The 25,075-nt window shown below is 47.2% G+C and overlaps 2 protein-coding genes across 4 annotated transcripts in view; one reads left to right on the plus strand and one right to left on the minus strand.

Moving 5' to 3' along the window:
- SLC35B1 (solute carrier family 35 member B1) overlaps nt 1–25,075 on the minus strand; it is a 211,159-nt gene that overhangs the window by 98,490 nt on the left and 87,594 nt on the right. The window lies entirely within an intron of this gene.
- The window catches only part of KAT7 (lysine acetyltransferase 7), a 72,424-nt gene that overhangs the window by 27,631 nt on the left and 19,718 nt on the right, over nt 1–25,075 (plus strand). The window contains exons 14-15 of one of the 3 annotated variants that reach the window (XR_010025980.1): nt 3,301–3,407; nt 4,672–5,340. Coding sequence is in view for 1 of the 3 variants with exons in the window: in XM_063138331.1 (XP_062994401.1) it covers nt 3,301–3,407; nt 4,672–4,773 (209 nt within the window). In the remaining 2 variants the exon portion in view is untranslated. Of the gene's footprint in view, nt 1–574; nt 772–3,300; nt 3,408–4,671; nt 8,347–25,075 lie in introns of those variants that run through there. The other 2 variants (XR_010025981.1, XM_063138331.1) reach the window with 2 other exon arrangements.

A 25,075-nucleotide genomic window follows, 5' to 3' on the forward strand; every position in this document is an offset into this window, starting at 1 on the left:
ATTGTATTTCCTTTTTTAAAATTCCATTCTTTCTCCCCCCCCCCCCCGCCCCCAAACTTAATTTTTAAGCTTGCTTGGTGCAGTTGATTTATTCTATTTACAATTGGACAGAAAACTCATCCCGGGGTTCATATAGCGCTCTAATTGGGTTTGGGCAGCCGTTGAAATATCTCCTTATCCTACCCCTGGGCAGCATTGGTTGCTTTGATTTTACCATGTAATATTTTATGCTGGTATTAAGAATGTGGCCCCTCACATTACAGTGGGACAAACAGGATTTTAAAAAAGGATTTTACAGCCAGATTATTATTTTTTTAAAAAAAATCCCAAGAAGCTAGAGGGGAACTGAGTAGGACTTCCAGTGGTTAAAGTACTGAAGTTTCTCATCTATCCTCCATGGCTGCTCTCTCCTCCCTCAACTGCCTTTATCTGTCCTTTCCCCAGGACTTGCCAACAAATTCAGAGTTCTTCAAATAACCTGGAAATGATGGGAAATAAGTTAAATATATGCTGATGTACGATAGTTGTGAAGCAACCCATGCCCCATCACTCCAACCTGTTTCTCTCCCCGCAGGAGGAGAAAAGGCCTGATCCTGTCAGGTCCCCACAGAATGGAAGCTTATTATTCCCCCTCCCCATCCTGTCTTCCGCTACGGGCGAAGGCAGGGTGGGCAGAGGGAAAGCAGGACGGTGCCAAAGGCTCTGGGAGGATCTTGGCCCGACTCTCCTTTGTTTGCTCCAGGGCTCGGAGCTACAAACAGCTGGAAAGTTGTAAGTGGAAGCCGTAACTCAAGCTGACTTGGCGCTTCTTGATGACATCATCTGTCTGACTTTTCATACCACAGAGACCCTTGGGACAATCCAATAAAAATATATATATTAAGAAATCCCCTGATTTAATTAAGCAGCAATTGGTAAACTATTTTTTTAATAGAAGTACTTCTGAAAACTATCGATGGCGAGCACCGTCCTTTCAGTACGAGAGAGAATGCAGGATACGCCTCTTCTAAGTTGGCTAGGGTGACCCTATGAAAAGGAGGACAGGGCTCCTGTGTCTTTAACAGTTGTATTGAAAAGGAAATTTTAGCATGTGTCATTTGTATATATGGGGAACCTGGTGAAATTCCCTCTTCATCACAACTGTTAAAGGCGCAGGTGCCCTGCCCTCTTTTAAATCTGGTCACTGTTGTATAGCTCTTGCAGCTTTAACTGTTCTGATGAAGAGGGAATTTTCCCAGGTTCCCCATATATACAAATGACACCTGCTGAAATTCCCTTTTCAATACAACTGTTAAAGATACAGGAGCCCTGTCCTCCTTTTCATATGGTCACCCTGAAGTTGGCAAATGAAAATAACGGGGCAGCAGATGGCAGGCAAACACACACACCCCCTCAGGAAGTAACGCCTCAAAATGGCTCTGGGAAATTTATAAAATAGTTAAATGCTCTTGTAAAAGGCCTGATGCGTTTTGGGAAGATTTGCTTCAGAGGCAGAAAAAATGAAGTTTTCTTTAATCGGGTCTTATCAAACACACCATGAATTTTACAAGGCAATTTTGCTACTTTTATAAATTCTAGTTTCCAGAGCCATTTTTGAAATTCCCCCCCCCTTTTTTTTTTTTTTGGCTTTCTTGTGCTTGACGTTGCCCTCTTTCTCTCCCCACCCCCCTTAGTCATCTGAGAAGAGGCACTCAACCTTCTTTGCATCATCTGAGAGCAGAGAAAATATTTTTCCCCTAAAGCTTGTTTTTATATGCACATTTATGCAGAGAATTTGTTTAATAAACTAAAACACCTGCAGTGAACCGACTAAGATATGTTTAATGAGCTGACGGCTCTGTAAACCTCCCTGAATTTTTGTGATCTCCTTTTAAAACCATCCAGGTTGGTGGCCGTCACCACATCTTGTGGTTGTGAATTCCATAGTTTAACTATGTGATATGTAATTCATTTTGTCTGCCTTGAATCTCCTACCCCTCAGCTTCATGGGATGACCCCACTGGGTTCTAGTATTATGAGAAAAGGAGACTAATGTCTCCCTATTCCGGCCTTCCTCAACCTGGGGCGCTCCAGATGTGTTGGACTGCATCTCCCAGAATGCCCCAGCCAGCTGGCTGGGGCATTCTGGGAGATGCAGTCCAACACATCTGGAGCGCCCTAGGTTGAGGAAGGCTGCCCTATTTGCTTTCTCCTCACCACACATAATTTTACACACACACCCTTACTCACCCCTTTTTTAAAAAAATTAAAACACCTTAAATATTGTAACCCTTTCCTCCTTAGGGGAGTTCCTCCAGCCCCTTCATCATTTTGGTTGCCTTTTTCTTCACCTTTTCCAGCTCTACAACATCCTTTTTGAGGTGCGGTGACTGTGTACAGTATTCAAAGTGTAGTTGCACCAAAGATGTATACATCACCCTGAATCATTTTGTATACAGGTGTTACGATACTGGCAGCTTCATTTTCAGTTCCTTACCTAATGATCACTAACATGGAATTCACTTTTTTCAGAGCCGCAGTACACTGGGTTGACATTTTCGCTGAACTCTCCACCATGACCCCAAGATCTCTTTCCTGGTCATTCACCATCAGCTCAGATTGCGTCGGCGTACATGCGGAGTTAGGGTTTTTGGCCCCAACGTGCATCACTTTACACTTGAACCATGTTTGTCATTTTATTGCCCGCTGCCCCATTTTGGAGAGATCCTTTTGGAGCTTTTCGCGATCGCTTGCTGGTTTCATCACCCTGAATCATTTTGGTGTCATCTGCAAATGTGGCCACCTCACAGCTCACCTTTAATTCCAGATAATTTATGAACGACTTAAAAAGCGCCAGCCCCAGTGCACCCCCTCCGTTGTGAGCACCGTTCATTGATCCTTACTCTCTACTTTCTCTTCTTAAACCATTTACCAATCCATGAAAGGACCTGTGCTTGTATCCCCATGACTGCTAAGCTTACGTTGGCTTGATCTTGCCACCAATCAGAATAGGAAAGGAGCTATGCAGGCCGCTGAATCCCTGACCACTGGAAATCTTACTCAGCCTTTCCCCTCCATCTTCTGAGATCTTGCTAGGCTTGTCCATGTGTTTTCGGCCTATGTTTGCCACCATGATTCTCAGCAGGCTCAGTTCTGGGCTTGGCATGGGATCATGGGAGGCATTTGATCCGGATGTTCCAGCTTCTGTAGTTAAAGCTGGAATTAGCAGGAGACAGGGAGTTCGCCCTATGTTTCCAGCATATTGTTTTTTCCTTGCATAACACAACCTTCTCTCTCTCTCTCTCTCTCTCTCTGTTGCAGAGATCAGCCAAGAGACAGCCGTCAACCCTGTCGACATTGTTAGCACGCTGCAAGCCCTTCAGATGCTCAAGTACTGGAAGGGCAAACACCTGGTTTTAAAGAGACAGGTAAGGTTACGCCTAGCAGTTGCAAGTGAGGGCAGCCCCTGCCTCTCTGCATCCCTGCTTGAGTCGACACTGTGCTTCAGCTGAATGCTCCGTGTTTTCTTTGGTGGAGTTCTCCTGCTTTGGATTCCATCCCTGCTCTGCCCTAGATTTGCTGCCAGTCGAATAGAGGAGTCTGTGCACGCAGCCTTAGTGTACAAATCTATCGCAAGGCTGTTTTTTCTGGCTGTAACCCAGGGATGGGGGACCTGGTGTCCTCCAGGTATTCCGTTGGACTCCAACTCCCATCAGCCCTAGGAAGTGTGACCCGTTGTCGGGGATGGTGGGAATTGTAGCCTGACATAATCTGGAGATCCACACCTGGCCCAAGGCTTGGTTTGATTTCAAGCCGCTGAGCTACAGTTACTTATGAAAGATGGCATTGAACTGGGATGTGTTGGGTGCCCAACGAATTTCATTCTTTATGCAGAATAAAAGCTTAGAGAGCTTCACCAGGCAAGCAAAACATACAGGAGAGATGTAAATGAAGTGTCCTCAAGTTAAGAAATAACAACGCAGACATCCTAGGCAGAATGACCGTAGGCCTTAAGGCCTGGAGGTTGAACCTCTTTCAGCTCAAGGGCTGAATTCCACCTTGGAGAAGCTTTTGGGGGCTTCCAGGGGTGGGTGGGGCCAAAATGCCAGCCTGTTTTGGCTTAAAGCTCTGACTGCCGCTAATGAAGCCTTATGAGAGGCACGCCGTCCATTTAGAAATGGGGTGGGGAATAGTGCAAACGGCAAGAAACCACAGAACGCTTGGTGTTTGTGGGAAGGGGGTGACACCTGGGGAAATCCCAGAGGGCCAGATTGGGACCCCAAGAGGATCGGATTTGGCCCCCGGGCCTGAGGTTCCCCACCCCTGTCCTCTCTAGCGTAGCATGAACAGGTCCGAGGTTTTACAGCCTCACACGATCCGCCCTCGAAATGTTGAGCCTGAAACCCTGCAGCATCCAAGCTCCACTGGAAGCAAGGCACCCACCCCCACGCCCCAAAGCAAGAAGCTTCCGGTAGATGCTTAAAAACCTGTCTGAAGCTAGCAGTCGGGTTCCTTTTTAGGGATTACATGGAACAACAGTTCCCTTCTTTGTGGCCTAGAACTGCGCCTCCCTCCCCACCCCAACTTTGTGGCTCTCCCCATGAATGCTAGCTGCAGCTCTGTCTTCCCTTCCTCACTTTGCCCAGGGTTTTAACCAGCCCTTTCTTTCCCTTTCTTTTCCCCTCTCCTCAGGATCTGATTGATGAATGGATAGCCAAAGAGGCCAAAAGGTCCAACAGCAATAAAACCATGGATCCCAGCTGTTTGAAATGGACCCCTCCCAAGGGCACTTAATTTGACCAATCTCTCCAAGAAGTGTGGACAACCCCCCCCTGCCCCCCCACCTGCTGCCTCCGTCACCACTGTCGTCATGACCCTCTTTCCTCTCCCAGCGTTAGGATTTGCCTTTGGGATCGTGGCTGTGTCACTGCTGTTGGTACCAATCCCCCCTCCCCTCTTTTCACATAATCCCCCCCCCAAAGATGCTTCTCTTCTTTGTGGGGACCGCTTTAACCCAGAACCTTTGTACACGTTGGAAAGACCGGAGGGCTCTGGGTTCCTTGCTAACGTAGTTCCTAGAAGGGCCTGTAATACCTTGCTGTGCACTTTTCCATCCGCTGCTCCATCAGCCCCAAGACCCCCTAGCCCAGCAAGGGTGTGTCACATCTGTGGTTTCAACCTGCTACTTCTGCTGCAGCCTTGTAAGGCCTGGTCTACGTACGCAGTAGAATGAGGTGGTAAAATCCTGCGTGGTAGAGGACCCTGTGTTCCACATTGCAGGCGGGGCGGGGGGGGGGGCAGCATTTTTACATGTTCCCCATGTAGAGAAAGCTCCCTGGCAGAAGAAACGAGCAGTGCCAGGTCAAAGAATCTAGGCGGTCCTTTGTCACCTGCAGGGCGTGTGTTTTTATACATAGGGGAGGTTTCAAAAACGACATCCCCCACCTGTCCTCTGAAATGGTACAGTCTATTCTATCCACCCATACACGCACACGCCCCTCTCATTCTGCTGCATGTTTTTGATCCAGCTTACGTGTGGGTTCAGGAGATCATTTCCCATGCCCCAGGTGTCAGGGTGCAACTGGAAACAACCCAACACCCCTTGGGTTCCTGGACTGCCTCAGGATCAGATCAGCAATTTCTCCCATCCATTCACAAGTCTGAGCACTGCCTGGATCCTGTGTCTGCAAACAAACACCACGCAGTGCTCTCCCCCCCCCCCCGATTTCCCCCCCTCAACGAACAACAAGGAACTCCATGCAAGGGCCCGTCCCATCCCAAGAGCTTTTGATTCCAGAGTGTGGGAGGTGTGTTCGGTTGCTTCCGCTTCCCTGCCCTCCAGAGTCTTAAATGGTAAGCCTGTCCACGTCCTTTGTCGGTTCAGCTGACAGCTTTTGTAGCTGGCTCAGCTGACTCCTGGAGGGGGGGGCGGGGGAGAAGGCGCCCTAGCAGGAAAGGTGCCACGTCACCTGGTCCTGGTTGCAGGCTGCAGAGGCCTCCGTGGAAGCATGGGATGCCATCGCTCAGTGTGTCTTAAGGTTGGGCAGCTGCCCCTCCCATAGCTGCTTTTGAATGCGCTGACCACCAATCCTTTTCAAGTGTCAGTGGAATTCACTTTTTCTTTGTGTGGGAGGGGAAATCCCGACATGAGCATCCTACCCATGGCAACAGTGCCTTCCTGCTGCTTTGGCACCTCTCTGGCCATTTGGACCTCCTTCTGCTCCAAAGTCAGCTCTGCCAACAGCCTGAGGGACATGCTTAATGAACGCAGCAGTGGCTACCTAAAACGCCATCTGCTAGAGGCTGCTCCTTTCTCCAACTCTTGTAAGGCTGAGGCTGCCACATCTGGTAGGGCCAGACCCATGGAGCAATTTGCCGTAACAGGACAGGGTTAGCCCCCATGTGGTAGCTGTGCCCGCCACGTTGTGACCTGCTTTTGCAGTTGTGGAACTCCGGTAATAGTTGGACACTCACGGGCCACTGATTTCCCCCCCATCACCACTCTGATGTGAGTGGTGGTTGTTTTAAAAGGAGCATGCAGGGAAATGGCTTCAGCTCCCATCTTTGTATTCTTACATGCATGGGTGATGGGAGTCCCCGAAACCAAATTGGGCAGATGGTCCATCACAGGCATTTCTGAAGCGACTTGCTCTACCAATTTGGCTTGCCGGTCTTGCGGAAAAAATGCACCCACGACACCAAGGTGCTCAGCTTCCCCCACATTCCCAGGCCTGGCACTCGGCCGCGAAGGGGCGTCTGTCAAAAGATGACAGCGGCCTTTGAAAATGTGCGAAGGAAGTTGCTTGAAAAACAGACCCGTGAATGGACCGAGGGTTTCAGCTGTGTGCCTGAATGTGCCCAGGATCAGTTTAACAGAAAACTTGGCCGTGTGTCCCGTTGCAGGAGGAGCCTGCTGTGTGTCCCATCTCTTCAGTGATTTTTAACTCGCTGAACTGAATTGAGACCACTACCTGCCCTGCATGCTGAATGTTTGCACTGACTGGCAGAGGTGGAGGAAGAGATGGATTCGGTTGTGGGAAGTGAAGGTCAGTGGGTTCTCGTTAGAGTGGAGAGCTCTTGTCCACCATAACTTGGGTGGCCGTGGAACCTTGATTTGGCCACCTGCTTGTTTGCCTGACGTGCAAAAAGAGCGGAGGGGAAAGCTCAATCGGCACACCTTTCATTGGCCGTGCTCCACTGTTCATAGAGGGAGCCCCTCAAAAGCAGACCACCAGAGCTTTCCCTTAGTGAGTTGGACTTCACACTTCAGAGGTCCATCTCTTGTGCATGCTCATTCACCACCAGCCCGAAGCCATTGCTTTGGAAATCGTGAATCATCGGACAGCTGCTACTCACGCTCTCGGTGAGTTGGTTGGCCTGCTCCACTTGGCTGGGTTTTTTGGCTACTTCTTGTGCACAGTAATGATACGTCAGTATTTGGGATTAAGAGCCAACTCCTCTGAATGTTGAGGTGCTGTTGCACAGTGCACCCAGGGCTCCAGTGCACTGTGTCACGAGCAACAAAGTAAGCTGGTGGGGGAGGTCGTATGCCGCACAACCAAAGAGGCTGCAAAGGAGAGGGGGGTGCAAGTCCTATCTCTGCCACCCCCAGCGCCACCTCCCCACTGCCTGGATCTTAGCACAGCTTGCCATTCTTGGGCAATGATTCTCTTTCCATCAAAAATCTCGACGTGGCTCTTCAGTGGGCCTGGCAAACTTCTGGGTCGAGAGAGTGCAGTGTGTTTTCCTTGTTTTTGGACTGCCTTGAGTTTGGCTGGCTTGCTGGGCGTGTCTTGCACTTCCACATGATCTCCAACAAGCGTAGGGATATGGTTTCTGGTTGTCTCGTTCGGTGAAGTCCCCTTCCACCCTGCTCCAAGGAAACACCCTGGGGACATCCAAGCCCTCCACAGCCCATGCCTTTCACCTCTGTCTGGTGTGACTGCCGGCAATGGAAGCGTGCATGAAACGCAACGTCTTGTTTTCAGCTGGACTTTTAAAAACAACAACCCACCAACACCGTCTTTTTGTCTACCACCTTGGGACAAGATGGGTTGCAGTTGAGAACCGCCTCCCTCTCCAGCACGGATCTTTCCACAAGCACTCCTGTGGTTGGCTCTTGTGTTTTGGTTTTGTCTTTTCATGGCCATCCTAAATCCGCCAAAGTTTCTGTTTCTGTGCACATTACTGGCAACTGTCATCTGGTGCCCTCAGCTTCTAGATTCTAGCAAATGGTTGGGGGTGGCATTCTCTCTTGGGAGGGGAGGTTGGCCATTCTTGTACAGAAGCAAATCTCTCCGTTTTCTGGATATGTTAGAATATGCTACCAGTGTATCTACTTCTCAATAAAGCATGTTCTCTGCTCTAGCTTCCTAGTCTGTGTTCTTACTGTGAAGAAACTGCCTGTGATGTCTTGATCTTTTGAGTAAGACATTATAAGCAGTATTTTCTCACCACCACCACCACCACCTCGGCCCTTTCTGCACCAAAGAAAATGTGGTCCTGCAACCAGGACGAGCCATTTGCTTAGATCTGCTTCTGTTGCATGTTCTCTAACATGTACACAAACGCGTACGCTTCGGAGTTCCAAGGGAACAGATGGCCACATTTGCCTTCAGAAGAATCAGGGTTTGTTCCCTGGTAATCCCCAGCTAAAGGGGTCACTGGAAGTAAATCTGGGAAAGTCCTGTACCTGAGACCTTGTAGAGCTGTGCTAAATGGATCACAGCAATACTCTGTCGTTAGAAGGCAGTAGGGAGAATTGGAGGTATGGCCAGTTCAGTTGCTGAGCCCTGGCCTTGCCCAAAAGGAGCCCTGGGAACTGCGGCTTCCTTTGGCCCCCTTTCTTCTCCACCGGTTACCATTAGTCCTGTTCCCATCGTGGCCAATTTTCCATCAATATGCTGATGACACGCAGCTCTATCTCCCTGTGACAACTGAATCAGGTGAGGCTGTGCAAGTCCTGGACCAGTGCCTAGACTCAGTAATGGGCTGGATGAGGGCCAATAAACTGAGACTGAATCCTGGCAAGACGGAAGCCCTGTGGGTGAGTGGTTCCCGAGTCCGGGAGACAGGCTCATTGCCTGTTCTGGATGGGGTTGCTCTGCCTCTGAAAGAACAGGTTCGTAGTTTGGGGGTACTCTTAGACCCATTTCTGTCGTTGGAGGCTCAAGTAGCCGCCACGGCTCGGAGTGCCTTTTACCATCTTCGGTTGGTTCACCAGCTACGGCCTCTCCTGGACAGGGATAGCTTGACCACGGTGGTACAGGCATTGGTAACCTCAAGATTGGATTACTGCAACACGCTCTATGTGGGGCTGCCCTTGAAGCTGCTCCGGAAGCTGGAGCTAGTACAGAATATGCTGCAGCTCAGCTGTTGTCTGGAGCTGCCCCTTTCCAGCATGTAACTCCTCTGCTGAGGGAACTGCACTGGCTGCCTATTCGCTACCGGGCCAGGTTTAAGGTTCTTGTACTTGTGTGCAAAGCCCTAAACAACTTGGGACCAGGATACCTGAGAGAGCTCTGCCTTCTCCCTTACCAACCTGCCCGGTCACTGAGGTCATCCGAGGGCCTGCTCCTGGGGGTTCCACCTAGATCCATCCTCCGATTGGAATCCACCAGGGGAAGAGCCTTCAGCGTGGTGGCGCCCCTCCTGTGGAATTCCCTGCCTCTGGAGGTCAGACAGGCTCCAACCTTGTACTCCTTTCAGCACCTCCTGAAAACATCTTTATTCCAAGAAGCCTTTCTTTAACATGCAGCCTTGGATTTCTGTGTTGTTGTTGTTTTGCTTCTTTTTAAATTTTATTTTAACTGTTTTATTCTGTTTTTATTTTCATTTTACCTTGTACACCGCTCCGAAATTTTTTCAATGAGGAGCGGTATATAAATATTCTAAATAAAATAAATAAATAAATAAATGTTCATTTGCTTCTATGTAGTGTAGCCACCACGTTTGACATCAGTGCAGTGGTTAATAATGTCCTTAACAATACACGGCCGCCCCATAGCATGAGGCACGTGGATAAGTGACTCCTAATGTTTCATTAGGAGAATATCAATTCCTTATTAAATGGGAGGCATAGTGAACGTATTAGCTGTAAAAAGCTACAGACGCCTGCCAGTGAAAGTTCCCATAGGGTGGGGATGGTTTTAATCTCCCCCTGTGATTATCTTCAGCGCTGAATGCTAGCTTGAAAACCATGGGATATCACGGCGGTTGAGAGCATGAGCTGGAGCTTTGAAGGAGCTTAGTTCCCATCTAAGCCCCTTCAAAGCCATGCAAATAAGGTGGACCTTTTTCTCCCTCTTGACTTGGTTTCGGAAGGACATGAGAAGGAAGCAACCACAGCCCATAGCTTGGCAAACACGTTTATCCTAGGCTGATGTTTAACAAGGGAAGGAGAGCGGTGAGCTTGTAGGACACTCAAAATATCTGTCACTTATGGCAAGTGATTGGCAAGGCAAGAGAACATACGCTGGGGCTGTAGAGCAGAGGAAGAAGCGCTACTGAATGAAGGATTTCGCTTAAGAATCCCATGCTGGGAGTATCTGTCTGCTTGATGAATCTTGTGTTGTCTCTGAGAAGAAATTCAAATTCATCATTAATTGAAGGGTGTATTTTTGCATTACCTGGGGCGCTATACATGTATTTCAAATCTTAATACATCACCATTAACAAAATTCTCGGGCAGTATAAAATATTTGTTAAAAGAACAATTGAGATTGAAATCTGCAAGAAAACAGAAAATCTAGGCATTAAAACCAGGAAACTTTCGGTTAAACCAATATGATTTTTAACAGGTGCCAAAACACCCATCAGGGTTGGCTCCTGACTTACTGTAGTGCCTCAGGTAATGCAAAAAGGAAAGATAAAGCCGAAATCTAGATCCAATAAACACAAAAAAGGTGAATCTGGTTACATAAACAAATTCAATTGAATAATATAATCATACTAATAAATCAGCCCATATACAAACAAAGCCTATCAAGGTGTTTTCTATAATTGGATCAACACTTTTTGCCGTGATTAAACTGCTTCATTGTACAGCAGGAATCACCTCTGCAAATTGATTTATGGTGTATCATAAAAAAAAGGGGCCCTGAGAATCTCCGTGGCTATTAAAGAAAATGAGTAATTTATTTCAGATCATGTTATCCCAAACAAGGCTTAGTTACTCCCGATGAAATAAACATGGTGATTATTATTTTTTTAATTCCCCCACCCTCGCTTCCTGGAGCTCAGGGTAGCTTACACAAGGATCCCCTCTTTTTATTCTCACAACAACCCTGTGAGGTAGGTTAAGCGGAGAGTAGCCTAACAAACTTTATGGGTGAGCAGAGTTTTGAAGCCGTGTCTCCTGCCAATCTAAGGCTGCAGCTTTATGCGCTTTCCTTAGAACAAGACCCCGTTGAGTGCAACGGCCCGAGAAAACATGCAAAGGATTGTGCTGTTTGTCCAACACCAGCCCTTATACTACCCTGTCTCTATCCCAGCTTAAGCCTGAAAAACAGATCGGATCCAGATAATGGATCCATTATTTCCCACTATTCATTTGCCTCAGCAGAACCATTTTTAATACAGAATCATTTGATCTGTTTAGCATCATCCACAACCTCTGGTTTAGCCTAGAAAGAACATGCAAAAATGTGTTGGAATACAACTCCCATCATCCCCAGCCAGCAGAGCTGGGATGATGGGGGTTGTTGTCCAACACATCTATCTGAAGGGCGTCGAGTGGGGGGAAGGCTGTGTTAAAGTAACAAATCAACCACAAGAATGGACTTGCCGGTTCTTTCTCAAGGTCCATGTTATCCGGCTTCCTTCCCACACTGCCTGTGTGTAGTGGGGGAGAGAAAGCAAGGGATTTCCGCTACTCCAGTGGCCTGCAAAGAGTATTTACTCACCTCTGGCACGTTTCCCCATCAAGGCATAGAACTGGTGGAGTTTCCCCTTCTTCACTGAGTCAGTAAAGTGCTGGAAGGCTCTCCTCTGGGGAGCTTCATCCTAGAAAACATTTGAGCAGCAGATAGCTTGCAAGGTTTCATAATGGGGGGGGGGGATTCCCTAGTCGACAGCTGGTTGGTCACTATGGGAACAGTGCTGGACTAGACAGACCCTTGGTCTGATCCAGCATGGCTCTTCCTATGGGCAAAAGCCCCTTTAGGAGAGGCTCACCGGGGACAATGGCCTGATCTACACCAAGCAGGATACAACACTTTAAAAACGTTTTGAAAACTGTATATGTAATGTGTCCTGGGCTTGAACAGTTGTCATAACCATTATAAACCGTTATAAGCAGTAGTGTAGAGCCTGCCAAGGTCAAGGATCACACCCTTATCAGCTGAGATGGTTTTGGAGAAGGCTCTTGGAATCGGCACAGCATATGGAAAAAACTGAATTTCTCATTGTTATAAGAAACAGGTTACTAGTCCTCATGGAACAGGATGCAATCAGCCTGATCCAGCAAAGGCAATTTCTGCATGTAATCTGATTTCTGCATCTGGATTTGATGTATGAGGTATGTAAAAGCATGCAGCACATGTGCCTAGTAATTCTGGCAATGCAGGCAGGACCTCCAGGGTTGCTCAATTCATATTGCTAAGTAATAGCCCCCATTTACTTGGTACTATTTATCCACAGGCCTAGTAGTGTGCACACAGCCTTCCGCGGCTCCGTCAGCTCACAAGTGTGTGGCTGTGCATAAACAGATCTCCGTAGCGTCATCATCCCTTGTATTGAGTGCAAAAAAGAAAAGCCTGTTGCATAGAGGATAAAAAGACTGTACCAGTGAGATAATGCATACTGACCCGCTCATGAACTGATGCTATTTATCCACAGGCACAGCAGTGCAAGCAAAGCAACACATCTGCTCATGTTATGGCTCTCTGGTTCAAAGGCAAAGTAAGATTTTGAGCAGCACAGCATACCTCCACCTGATAAAGTGTTTTGTGTAACTCGAAAGCATGAGTTGTTCTGATAAAATGGTTTAAGATAAACTATTCATTGACCTCTTTTGTATCTTTCAGGGGCTGCTTCACATAAGGCAATGTCCTACATTGGGGTGGGCAGAATGTTTCAGATGTTTTTGGACTGCAACTCCCAGCATTCCTGATCATTGGCCAGGGTGGCAGAGGCTTCTGAGAGCTGAAGTCCAAAACATCTGAAGATCTGTCTTCTGCCCACCCCTGCCCCACTTGGCTGAACAAGATTCTGACTTGCACACCACAATGTGTAAAATTTCTTTCTTTGTTTATATACAGTCCTGTCTTGCTCTTTAGCCAGAGGACTTTCAAAGTAGCTTCCAATTTAAAACCAGAAACCTCATCGTCAATAGTTTAAATCAAATGGATGTCTGTTACTTACTCTACAGCTGGCTATCAGGGGGTTCCCCACTATGCATAGCAGACTTTATTTTTTTTGGAGGGGGGGAAAGAAGTTTTCTTTTGCATTACATGAAAGCAATTGTTAACATGCTCTGATGAGGCTCGCCAGGCGTCAACACTGTTATCTTTCAGGCGCCAGGTCAAGACTTTTCTCTTCTCCCAGGCATTTAACAGCATTTAACAACGCTAAGTTTGTTTTCTAATGGACCCCAGAACTGTTGTTTTAAATGGATACTGTTGTTTTTATATTGTTGTTTTTATGTTTCTGATGATCCTTAAATTTTGTATACTTTTTAAAGGTTTACTGTTTTAACTTTTGTAAACCGCCCAGAGAGCTTCAGCTATGGGGCGGTATATAAATCAAATAAATAAATAAATAAGTAAATAAACTGTTAATATGTGACAATTGTCTTGTAAGGAGTTACCCTCATTTTCTGACACAGCAAAAACTGCAGACATCAACATTTGCTCCAAAGGAGAGCTGAGTTCAAAAATCCACGGTCGTTTTCACTGCTTCTGTCTCCCAATCTCTGTAACCATTAGTTACAGGCTTCCTCAGTTGGTGTCCTCCAGATGTGTTGGACCGCAGCTTCCAACGACCATGCTGGCTGAGGATGATGGCAACTGCAGTCCAACACTTCCGGAGGGCACCAGGTGGGGGAAGGCTGCTCTGCTATTATGACCCTCAAGGTGGCTTCTATTGAGCATCTTCTGTTTCAAAGTCAGGCAGTTACCTTTGGCTCGAGGTCTGTCCATGCAGGCTCCTCGTCCGATGCCGGCACGACAGCTGCTTCTCCTTCAAAACACAACACTTGCCGGCACAGAAAGATCGCCACAAAGAGAAGTTTAGACATGCCCATCATTCCTTGGAAAGGATGCGTTGGTGGAAAGTTGTCTTTTGCGGGTTTCAAAAGAGCAGCTCTCTGCCTCTCTCCTTCTCTGTGTGTCTCTCTCATTTATGCCTGACAGCTCAAACACCTGGGCATCTGTTTATGCCTTCTGCTATCTCCTTTGCTCCACCCAGTCTTGTCAGTATTCCAGCTATTTTGGACTCTACAGCCCTAAATCTGAGGCCACCCTCTTCTCGGCTTCTTCCATTTATCATCTCCAGCGGGGCTGGCTGTTCTGGATGAGTGAACACACGCACACACACACACACACACACACACACACACACACACACACACACGGTGAATTGAAATGCCAGCATCACACTCCAATGACGATGTCTGGTTTATTTGTTTGTCAAACAAGAACAAGGCAAAGCCACATCTGAGCCAGAGGCCGCCTTGGTTCTAGAACCTCCATGGGAGATCTATTGATATGCAGTTACATCTAGTACTCAGGCCAAAGAAGATTTCTGTGTCATTCAGAAGTCTGCATTTGGATCCTAGCTGAACTCAGGAAGATGCCTTCAACAGAATCAGGACCTGTTCCAGGTGGCAGGGCTCAGGCATTTTCCATCCGCAAATTGAAATGAAGAAAACCTATGGGCTATGCAGAGCGCTTCCCTTCCCCCTGATGACCAAAGAAGCAGTACTTATGGAACTTCCAGAATGACTAACTACTGTTAGACAGACAATCACCACTGGCAACCAGAGCAATCCTGTTACATGGACCTCCAGCTAAAGAAGAACTCTGTGTAGCTCAAAAAGCTTACATGCTGCATTGTGAACATTGGTTGATCCTAACTGAATATGAAGCTACCTGGTATTGTCAGATAATTGGACCATCTGGCCCAGTATTATCCATTCCAATCAGCAGTGATTTTCCAGGGCAGCAGGCGCTGGTCTTTCACATCAACCTGCCATCAGAGATTTTAAAAAATAATTTTAAAAAGTGGAGATGCCAGCACGTGAAGCTAGAACATTCAGCATGCGAAACACAGATCTACCCCTTCAGCTGTGCCCCCTTCAAACTGGCCTTGTTTTTACCAACCCCGAGAATTGTATTGTAATGAGCTAATTTGGCTGTTGGAGTTCAATTTGAAGAAGATGGTGCAGTTTCAGCCACTTAGGGTGGCCAGGTGCCCAACTTTACAGAGGATAGTTCTCTATTTTGGAGAGCAGGCCGAGGACAGTCCTCTAGTTCAAGGTATGGAGCTTGAGCTACTACAGAGACAAGGTAATAAACTTAGGCCTAGAGGCCTGGAGTTTTTCCGTTGGGAGGGGGTCTCCCTGAGAGGAGTAGTTTCATTTCTCCAGTTATGATTCATTACTTCAAAGTGGGAACAGCACTTTCTGCTTTGGGGGGAAGAGGGTATAAAAGAGTGAGAGAACCAGCCAGATAAGAACCAGGGATGGCCAGAGCAAAAGGAAGGAGCAGAAAGATGCAGCTAGTGAACCAGCCTTACTCTTTTCTGCGCTCTGCTCTTTCTCTCCCTCCCTCACCATTTCCTTTCTCATCCGTCTAGGAGAGTGGTCTTCAATTGGTGGGTCACACCCCAAAAGTGGATCACGAGATCAGTCCAGACTCCAGACAGCCACCAAGTTGGGCATGGAGAAAATTGTGGAAGTGGGTCCCATGTTGCAGGTTGGAAATCCGAGGTGGGTCTCATCTCTGGACCTGTTGAAGACCACTGGTCTAGGGGGATGATCCGAAGGCTTTCCAGAAAGGATGAGTCTTTTGGAGGAGGAGCTTAAAGGAAATAAGAGAGGTAGTCACATGGAGGTGTTCTGGAATTCAAGAGGCAGCTGGACAGCCAGCTTTAATGTGGATTCCTGCATTGAGCAGGGGGGTTGGACTTGATGGCCTTATAGGCCCCTTCCAACTCTAATATTCTATGTTTCTATGGAAGGCAGTTCCAGGCATAAGGGGCAGCAAGGGACAATGGGCTGAACCGTTTCAGGGCGCAGGAGTTGAATGAACAAATGTCACAGGAAGCAATGTGGTGGGATATACCATACCATACATCTTTATTGCGATCCATAGATCCATGAAAAAACAAGAATCAAACATGAAACATCAGACAGTTATGTGCATAAGGAGAAGCAATGCCAGGGGAGAGCTTTGAAAGTAAACAGGAGAAGCTTGAGCAAGCAACAGGACTTACATTTTTCTGGCAGCCCCATGTGTAACTGGACTGGGGCTCTGGAGAGAGCTGGGTTCTAGTCCCATTCAGCCATGAAGCTCACTGGGTGACTTTAGGCTGGTCACCGACTGTCAGTCTACCCACCTCACAGGGTTGTCGTGAGGGTAAAATGGAGAAGAGGAGGAACATGGAAGCCGCCTTGGGTTCCTTGCAAGAGGGTAAAAGGAGGTATATATGCTATTATTTATTTATTGATGCATTTATATATTGCTGCATTTATATCATGCCTTTTTCCCCTCTTGCAAGGAACCCACGGCGGCTTAGTCCTCCTCCTCTTCATTTTATCCTCACACCAATTATTATTATTATGACAAGGTCAGTCTGTTACCGACATCGTAATTTTTTCAGGGCCAGGTTAAAACTGCCCTCTTCTATCAGGTATTTGGCAGTAATATAACGAGTCTTTTTGATCAGGTCCTGGATTGTCTCTGGCTGATGGTTTTAAATTGTTTTAGGTTTATGTTGTGTGTACCATTCTGTTTTGTGGCTTTGTGTGAATGGTTTTGTACTTTCTGTAATGCATTTTAATGATTTTTAGTTGTTGTCAACCAGCCAGAAAGCTTCAGCTATGGGGAGGTATAGAAATGAAGTAAATTAAGTAAATATATTAATATTAATAATAGTCACAGCCAGGATTTGGGCTGAAAACAACAGAATGAAATTTAATAGGGATAAATGCCAAGTTCTACATTTAGGGAATAGAAACCAAATGCACAGTTACAAGATGGGGGACACTTGGCTCAGCAATACTACAAATGAGAAAGATCTTGGAATTGTTGTAGATCACAAGCTGAATATGAGCCAACAGTGCGATATGGCTGCAAGAAAGGCAAATGCTATTTTGGGCTGCATTAATAGAAGTATAGCTTCCAAATCACGTGAGGTACTGGTTCCTCTCTATTCGGCCCTGGTTAGGCCTCATCTAGAGTATTGCGTCCACTTCTGGGCTCCACAATTCAAGAAGGACGCAGACAAGCTGGAGCGTGTTCAGAAGAGGGCAACGAGGATGATCAGAGGTCTAGAAACAAAGCCCTATGAGGAGAGACTGAAAGAACTGGGCCTGTTTAGCCTGGAAAAGAGAAGATTGAGGGGAGACATGAGAGCACTCTTCAAATACTTAAAAGGTTGTCACACAGAGGAGGGCCAGGATCTCTTCTCGATCCTCCCAGAGTGCAGGACACGGAATAACGGGCTCAAGTTAAAGGAAGCCAGATTCCGGCTGGACATCAGGAAAAACTTCCTGACTGTTAGAGCAGTGCGACAGTGGAATCAGCTACCTAGGGAGGTTGTGGGCTCTCCCACACTAGAGGCCTTCAAGAGGCAGCTGGACAAGCATCTGTCAGGGATGCTTTAGGGTGGATTCCTGCATTGAGCAGGGGGTTGGACTCGATGGCCTTGTAGGCCCCTTCCAACTCTGCTATTCTATGATTCTATGATTTGTGCTGTAGGCGCATTACTTCTAGTTCTGTGGTTCAGTGTGTGTCTGTATGTGTGTGTGTGTGTGTACATGTGGGAGATGTACAAAAGCAGTAGCTGCAGCAGCTCTTGGTTTGAGGAGATGTTTCCAGGACTTTAAAAATAGCTTTTTGCGGGGGAATAAGGACAGTTATCCTGAGGGAACATTGCGTTACTTTTTAAATGTTACTGTCTTTTTCAAAATAACTTGCTTATTGCCTAGCCCTATGACATCGCTCAAAATCAACGGTGCATCGATCCCTTTGCACTGCCGCAGCTAAATTAGGCGCCTTCGAATCAGTTTGTCAGGATGCACCTGTTTCTTAAAATACTTTGTCAAAAATAAGAAGGTTTTAATTCCGGAGCTAACTGTGAAAGCGAATTACTTGGCAGGAGCACCACCTAGTGTTCACACGTTGTACTGCAAGTTGGTTTCATTGACATCAATGGGGCTGAAGTGAAAACTAGTGGAGGCTGGTGGCTCCGATTTTGGTGGGGCTCTGAATCCATTTTGGGTTTTAGTCAGAACCAGCCAGAACTCTTTTTTTTCTTTTTTTTAATATATTTTTTATTTTCTACAATACTTAAACATACAGCATTACAATTAAAGAAAACAACATACTACATGAATGTTGAGTAAATGTTGAATACATAATATCATATCTAAATAACATAATCAAACTTAACATATAAGTGCACCCCCCACCTCGGGATCTCATTCCTGATTCCAAAATCTCATACTTTCTTCTGCTGGCGGTTTCCCACTTCCCTTAGAAAACACAAATATTAGGAACTGTTTCCAAATTCCTTCAAAATCATTTGTTTTAGCTATACCTCTTCTCCATTTAATATCACAAGTCAATTTATCATTAATAGCTATATCCCATACTTCTTTATACCATTCTTCAATAGAATATTCTGTTAGTATTTGTATTGTATGTGTAATTTTACAAAGAATAAATTCACTGAAGAATGAATTAGGCAAAAGATTGAACCAATCTAAAAGCAGGTGTTTAAAATTAAGGCACAAGAAACGCTGAATCATTCAGTGTCAGCCTGTTAACCATTTAAATAGGGGAGTGTCTCAAACAGAGTTGTGGGGCGGAAGTGAATAGGAGGTGGAATGTACATGCTGCTGTGGGAGTTTGTTTGAGAAGCTGTTATCTTGTCGTTCGGTGGCTGCAAGAGCGAAGACCTCAAGCAAGTTCAGCCTGAAGGTATTCAAGAAAGACTTTTACAAAGGAAAGAAGGAAAAAGGATTCTTTGCAGAGGAAAAGAATGTAACTTAGAACTGTATGTATGAAAGGAATACAAGTTGTTCATATGCTGCTAATATGAAAAGTAAAGCTACTCATCCTTAAACCTAGCGTAAGAAATTTGTTCCAGCTCATAGGTTTAAAGGGTGAATCCACTGTGTCACTCTGTTTCAAAAGAAAAAAACCCTAACATATTCCCCTTGAATCTTCCAGTTCCTAGCTACCATCAATCTTGCTGCAGTCAGCAAATTCGTTATCAATTCCTTAATTTCTTTTTTACATTTTAAATCTTCAAATAGTGACAGTAATGCAACTTTTGGTGTTCGATCTATCTTCATTCCCACAATTTCTTCAATCTCCAAAAACACCCAGCCAGAACTCTTAAGGGAGATATCCAAAGTGCTGAAGCCTCATGAACGGTGTGGGCCATTCTACTAGTTGCCCTGCTCAGCAACCCTGCTGCCCCTCAAGTGCAGTGGAGGATGTGGATCCATCACCAGTGTTGAAGTAAGGTCCACCTGCCAGTCTGGCTGGCTTTTGTACATGGGGGTGGTGCCATCTTGTCCATTGCCTCAGGCAGCAAAAGTTTTAGGGTGGCTCTGACTTACTGCTCTTTCACCTGATTTCCCTCAGTGCTTACTCATTTGAAGAGGGCAGGTAAACAGGCAGTCGCAGCAAGGAGAAACAGAAGCAACATGGCCAGAAGGGTCCGCTGATGGGTAGTGATGTAGGCCTTGGCAGCTGCCCGATGATGATGACCCTTGGTGCCAGCTCTAGATTGGCCCCATCAGCTTTGGTATATGGAAGAGGGTGTATGTGTGGTGGAGGGTGCCATTTTGTCCTTCGCTTGAGGCAGCAAAATATCTTGGGTTAGTCCTGCCCCCTGGGCTGTGGTGGCCTGGACTTTGGCCATAAGGGGCCCTAATAATAATTAATAATAATAATAATAATAATAATAATAATAATAATATTTCTTACCCACCTCTCCCTCTGGATCGAGGCAGGGAACACCATTAGATACAAATACCATAAAATACATACTGATTAAAACATTAAAAAGTAATACAATATTAAAATAACAGTCAAATATCTTAAAATTCGACTGGGTAGGCCTGCTGGAAGAGATCAGTCTTTATAGCCGCCTTGAATTCGAAAAGACTATTAAATTGACGAATGTCTCCTGGCACGCCATTCCACAGTCTGGGAGTGGCAGAAGAGAAGGTCCTCTGGGTAACAGTTGCCAGCCTAGTTTTGGCTGACTGGAGTAAATTCTTCCCAGAGGACCTAAATGTGTGGGGCGGATTGTACAGGAGAAGGCGGTCCCGCAGGTAACCTGGGCCCAAATCATGTAGGGCAGCCTTCCTCAACCTGGGGCGCTCCAGATGTGTTGGACTACAACTCCCAGAATGCCCCAGCCGGCTGGGGCATTCTGGGAGATGCAGTCCAACACATCTGGAGCGCCCCAGGTTGAGGAAGGCTGATGTAGGGCTTTAAAGGTAATAACCAACATTTTATACTTCTCCTGGAAACTAATTGGCAGCCAGTGAAGTGATTTTTAGAGTTGGTGTAATATGGTCACCCCTAGGTGTACCTGTGACCAACTTGGCCGCCATATTTTGAACTACCCTATTTCTTCGATTCTAAGACGCACTTTCCCCCCCCCCCATATAAACATCTCTAAAAATGGGGTGCGTCTTAGAATCGCGGGTGTGTCTTAGGGATTTTTTTTCTTCTGTTGGTGGTACTGAAATTAGTGTGCGTCTTACAATCAATGGCGTCTTACAATTGAAGAAACAACAGGGGATGGTCCCTGCTGGAAGGGAATTCTAGAGCAGAGTGACCTTTGGTCCGAAGGGAGTTCTTAAGTTCTTCTGAGAAAAGGGAAGAGTGTGAACATCAAACAGGAAAGGAAAGGCTGCAGTGCCCTTGTTTCTAACTCAGTTGTGGTCTCTCTTGTGATCTCAGGAGAATTGGTGCCGTTCTCTCTCTCTTCTCTGGCCTACCCTCCTCCCTCATGTTATTCCAGTAACACGGGGAGCCTGAGGAATCACACACCCATTTGTATCTGAAGAGGATGAGGCAGCAGCTTTGTTTTGAAAAAGATCCCCCCCCCCCATAATTAAACTCACTTTTAGACTCTTCTCCCCTGAGGTGTGTGTCACAAGGATGTTGCGGGTGGGAAGGGGGAGAGAAAATACGCCTTCTTAACGCCTTCTTAACGCTTGGGATGTGACAGCATCTGAAGGAAAGGCAGGAGGGATGTGAGTGGGAAAGTAACAGGAAAAAATAGAGAAAAGAAATAATAACCTAGAAATAATTTAGGTTATTATTTATCTAGGAGGGCCACCAAGACCCCCTTGCCGCTGAAGGGATTCAGGAGTGGTGGGGGAACTGGAGGACGTATCTGCTACTAAAACGGATAACACACAGTGACTGGGCTCGGATGATCACCTTGGTAAAAGAAGCCATTGTGGTTTCTACCCTCCCCGCCCCCCGCCTTTGTGCCTGCCACACATATGCCCATCATTTGCATAATTCCCCGTGATGCAGCACAGCTTGGCATGTCGTCCGAACCTGCTGTGCAGTGCGGTACCTTCATACCCTACAGCCCATCCCTACTGCATGCTGGCAGGGCCGGTGCTACCATAGAGGCCACTCAGGCGGCCGCCTAGAGTGCCAAGTTAAGGGGGGCGCCGAACGCCGCACCCGGAAGCCACTCTCCCACAGCGGTTCTGAGGGCGGCTTCCAGGCACGCCATTCTGAAGCCGCCTGCCCGCCCCAGCGTCCTGGCTTCGCTTCATCTGGGTGCCCACCTAGCCGAAGCGAAGCGAAGCCATGCCCACCCACCCCCACTCCAGCGTCCTGGCTTCGCTTCGGCTGGGTGGGCGCTGAGGTGAAGCCAGAATGCTGGGGTGGGGGGGGCGGCGGCATCAGAACGGCGTGCCTGGAAGTTGCTCTCCCAGAGCGGCTTCCGGCCGGGCGCACTGTTACGAAGCTGCCCACCCCACCCCACCCCACCCCAGCGTCCTGGCTTCACTTCGGCTGGGCGGGCGAGATGGCGCCTTGCACCCAGGTATGCTGGGGTGGGGGTGGGGGTGGGTGGGTGAAAGCAGCTCACCTGCCTAGGGCGCAAAATAGTCTGGCACCAGCCCTGCACACTGGGTTCAGACAACACCCCACCCCATGCTGCATCATGGAGGATTATGCAAATGGGAGTTCTGTGTGTGGCACACGCAGGGGCAGGGGAAGAAGCCATGATGGCTTCTCTACTGATGGAATTGTCCGAACACCCCCGGGGGCTATGTAAATACATTGGTTCATTCTGAATGGCTTTAAGAATGCCTTGAATTTCCAGGTGGCCGCTGGAATGCATTACGTCCAGGGCGAATGGCGATTTTTAGGGACTGTCCACAGTAGGTGACCATCCACAAATGCTGGTGTATAGGGACCATCCATAAATAACTGATCAAAAAAGTAGGTTTATTTGTTTTAGTGTGTCCCTAAAAGGCATGCATTCCCAAAGGCCATTGGCCGCCCTGGGTTTCTTTCTTTGGGGGTTAAGGGTGGGGGAAATTGCCCTCAGATGATGCACACCCTGTGATCTCACTCCCCGGAGCTCAATTCTACACACACACACGATCATATGATTAGCAAAAGAAAAGTTGCCCCCCCCCACTCTCCAAGGATCCTTTTTTGAGTGGGGAGATGGGGCTCCAATGTAGGTATGTCCATCATCAGGAAATACGACCCTTTTGGGGCCTGCCAGATTTCCACTGTGTCCCCTGGCGCAGCTGGCTTTTGTAAGCTGAGTTGTGTGTTTTCCCTGAATTTGGGGGACTTTTTACATATTTTATTTTGTCTCAGCTGTAATTCACACACATTTATGTAATTTGCACAAGTTATGGCCGCCATTGGTGTAATTGGAGCAAATGGCATCCGTAATTTGTGCAATTTCTATAAATTGCAGAAATTTGCACAAAGTGTGGCTGTAAGTTGCGCAAATTCAAAACACGGAAAACCCACTAGCAGGCCCGACTAGCAGCAGGCCAAGTCAGGCCAGCTAGCAGAAGACAGAATGAAGCCCGGGGGCCCAAGCTGATAAAAGTGTGTCAAGCTCCAACTGAATTCCTCCAACATCCCTCCTCCAGTGCAGCGGGGTGATGAATCCATTCCGGGTTTCCTTCAGAACTCTAAAGAACTCACAAGCCTGAACTGCCCCAGAGAGCCATCTTGCCCACACAGGCAATGTTCCTAGCAAGAAATAGGAGACGGGAGACAGAGCACCAGGATCCAGCTCAGACGGCTGCCCCGTCAAGGCGCTCTGTCCTCCTCAACAAGGAAGCAGATCTTATGAGGGGTTGTCATGACCAGGCAGTACTACATTCAGGCTCAGGTGGCCTCCAGACCTTGATGGAGCAAGTGGCTAACTTGGAACTGTCCAAGGTCCTGCTTCTTTGGTCCAATCCAGCCAGCTCTGTTGACTGACAAATTGCATAACCATGGCTAGGTCTGCCTCCCACCAGCACCTCCTTCTCTGCGGGCTCCTGGTCCTGGTGAGGACAGAATAGTATCCATCCTCTCACAGCTTTCTACTTAGACTACTGTAATGTGTTGTGTTTGGGGCTGCCCTTGAAGACTGCATGGAAACTAACTGCATGCTTAGAGCATGCAATACAGCAGCTAGATTGCTAACTGAGACTTGGTCAAAAAACAGCAACTGCTGTGGCTACTGGCACCATATTCCAAGCACAGCCCAAGGAATTTATTTATTTCCTCTTAGGAGTTCAAGACAATATACATTATTCCTTTCCTCTCCATTACATGGTCCTCTTCCTCCTCTCCATTTTATCCTCACAACAACCCTGTGAGGGAGGTAAGGCTGAGAGTCAGTGACTGGCTGTGAAGTCACTTCATGGTCCAAATGGGGACTAGAACCCGAGTATCCTGAGTCCCAGTCCAACATTCTAACCACTACACTACAAGAAAAACTGACCATGAGATGTCATGGCTCTGTACTGGGTACCTCAGAGACTGTTCTCCAGCACCAGCTCCGAGGAGGAGCCAGACCTAATCTGTTGTCAACCTAAGTAGAGCTCTCCACTTTGGATCTTGCACCCTGTCTGCTAAATCTTAGGACACTGACTCTGAGGAATGGACCTTGGACCCCACCAGAGAGTATTCCCTAACCCAGATCCCCACTATTCAGATCCTCATCTACCAGAAAAAGCTGGTGATGTAGCCCTTAGCATTAGCCATTGAAGGCAGCTAGATGCAGCACCTGCAGCAGAGATGGAGCTTCCAGAAAGACTCTCCAGGCAAGCTGATAAAACTCCCAGTGGTTGCTCCAGACCCGTGCTGGGGTATCTTGTCTCTCACCTTAGCTGTATGATTGCTAGCCGTGGCCCTGAACTGAAGGCAAGCATCTCTGGGCCGGTACCTGCACTACTGTCCAGGGTCCTGAACCTACTCCACTCCTGCACTTGTTCCCTGCCTTACCTTGCACCCACTTGCCTGAGCCATCCCCTTGCTGGGACACCAGAATCACCAATGGACCTGGAGAGGGGGACAGGGAGTGGTCTGCTTGGAAGGAAGGGCTGGGGTTCAGCCACATTTTGTTGCAGGTCCATTAGTATGATCAACAATACAGAAGTAAATAATAAAATTATTAAAACATTATAATTAATTACTAATACAGATTAGCATCAATCCCACTGAGTCCTATGTCCCCCACATTAGGTGTCTATGGACAGAATAACAATGATGTCACCTAATCCGTTTCTTACCCTCTTCCTCATACAATGCCCTACCTCATCTCCCATCATAGCCCAAACGTAGGTCTGTACACAGAACTCATGGACTTCCCAGGTGAAGGATCTGAGTCCAACTGTGGTACTAATGCTCCCCCACAGCCA

Source organism: Elgaria multicarinata, chromosome 11 (genome assembly GCF_023053635.1).
Source record: "Elgaria multicarinata webbii isolate HBS135686 ecotype San Diego chromosome 11, rElgMul1.1.pri, whole genome shotgun sequence".
NCBI classification, from domain to species: domain Eukaryota; kingdom Metazoa; phylum Chordata; class Lepidosauria; order Squamata; family Anguidae; genus Elgaria; species Elgaria multicarinata.